The sequence below is a fragment of the Theobroma cacao genome, chromosome 9, assembly GCF_000208745.1.
Source record: "Theobroma cacao cultivar B97-61/B2 chromosome 9, Criollo_cocoa_genome_V2, whole genome shotgun sequence".
NCBI lineage: Eukaryota > Viridiplantae > Streptophyta > Magnoliopsida > Malvales > Malvaceae > Theobroma > Theobroma cacao.
The window spans coordinates 20699569-20700738 of NC_030858.1; the positions used below are offsets into that span (position 1 = coordinate 20699569).

A 1170-nucleotide genomic window follows, 5' to 3' on the forward strand; every position below is an offset into this window, starting at 1 on the left:
ATAATTCAGTGAAAATAATTACTAATGCTTTGTTGGAAAAAGACTAATAAATATAGAGATAAAAAAAAGAAAATGATGATACTTTATTGCTTTATTACCGATGAAAAATGTTTTACGATAATTTTGGGTGTTAGATATTTTACCCTGCTCAATATAAATTTTTTGATTGACCATTTTACATTGGTAAAAATTTTTTCTCTTTCAAACAAAAGCAAAGATTGAAAACTTTTTTCAGAAAAAAAATTTCAAACTTACCAAAAAACCAGTGTTATTTTTTTTTCATTTATAAATACGGTCGTGGGGTCCGCAGCACGAAGCAGAGCTGGGCTGATAGCGGATGAAAAGAGGACAAAGTTTTAGTGCCCTTATCCTTCTATCCTCAGTCCTTAGAGCAGTTGCTTCTCTCTTCTCCTACAGCCCAACTCAAAAGCCTTAGACAGCACAGCAGGTATTATAATTGTATGCCTAATTCTTGCTGGTTTTAGAATGAATAATAATAATTGGGATTGCTTGTTTCCGTTGTGTTCATCTTTCGGAAATATAATCTGCTGATTTTTGTTTAAAACTGAAAAGAACACAAACAGGAATCCGGCGATCCGGAATGGGTATGGCAAGTACAACTACAACTATGACTATGACTACGAGATTACAGTTTCCTGGTGCTGTCAATCATAGTCACAGTTCATTTTTGGGAGTTTCCCTGAGCCCGAGGCTGCCATGTCCACACCCATCCTTACCCTCGATCCTCCTCAATGTTCAAGCCAAAGCGCGCACCAGAAGAGAAGACTGTCAGGCCCGCCATTCTCGCATTAGGAAGAAGGTTACTCTATCTATAAATGTCAAATCTCATGGCCATCACAAACCCAACTCTCTTTGTTTTTTCCCACCCAGTTTTATTATGTCTTTATAATTCCAATTCAGGCATCATTTTTGCTATGCTTTTATTAAGAAAATGCAAATGCTTTCTTACCTTTATCCCCATTTCTTTTCTAGTAGTGAATGTCTTTTCAAATTTACTAATTTATTAAGGATTTTTCTTTTGGCTACATGCTTTTAGGACCAAATTGGGTTAGAGAATTTCTGTCCAAACAATAATAGATAGAAAATCTAAGGAACCCTGTGATGTTAAGCTCTCCTCCCATCCCCTCCCCCCCCCCCCCCCCCCAACAA

At 36.8% G+C, this 1170-nt stretch overlaps 1 protein-coding gene across 1 annotated transcript in view; it reads left to right on the plus strand.

Moving 5' to 3' along the window:
• LOC18589155 (50S ribosomal protein L18, chloroplastic) overlaps window positions 335-1170 on the plus strand; it is a 2384-nt gene continuing 1548 nt past the window's right edge. The window contains exons 1-2 of the mRNA XM_007014011.2: window positions 335-448; window positions 574-820. Of these exons, the coding sequence (XP_007014073.2) occupies window positions 602-820 (219 nt within the window). The 5' untranslated portion in view covers window positions 335-448; window positions 574-601. The remainder of the gene's footprint in view (window positions 449-573; window positions 821-1170) is intronic.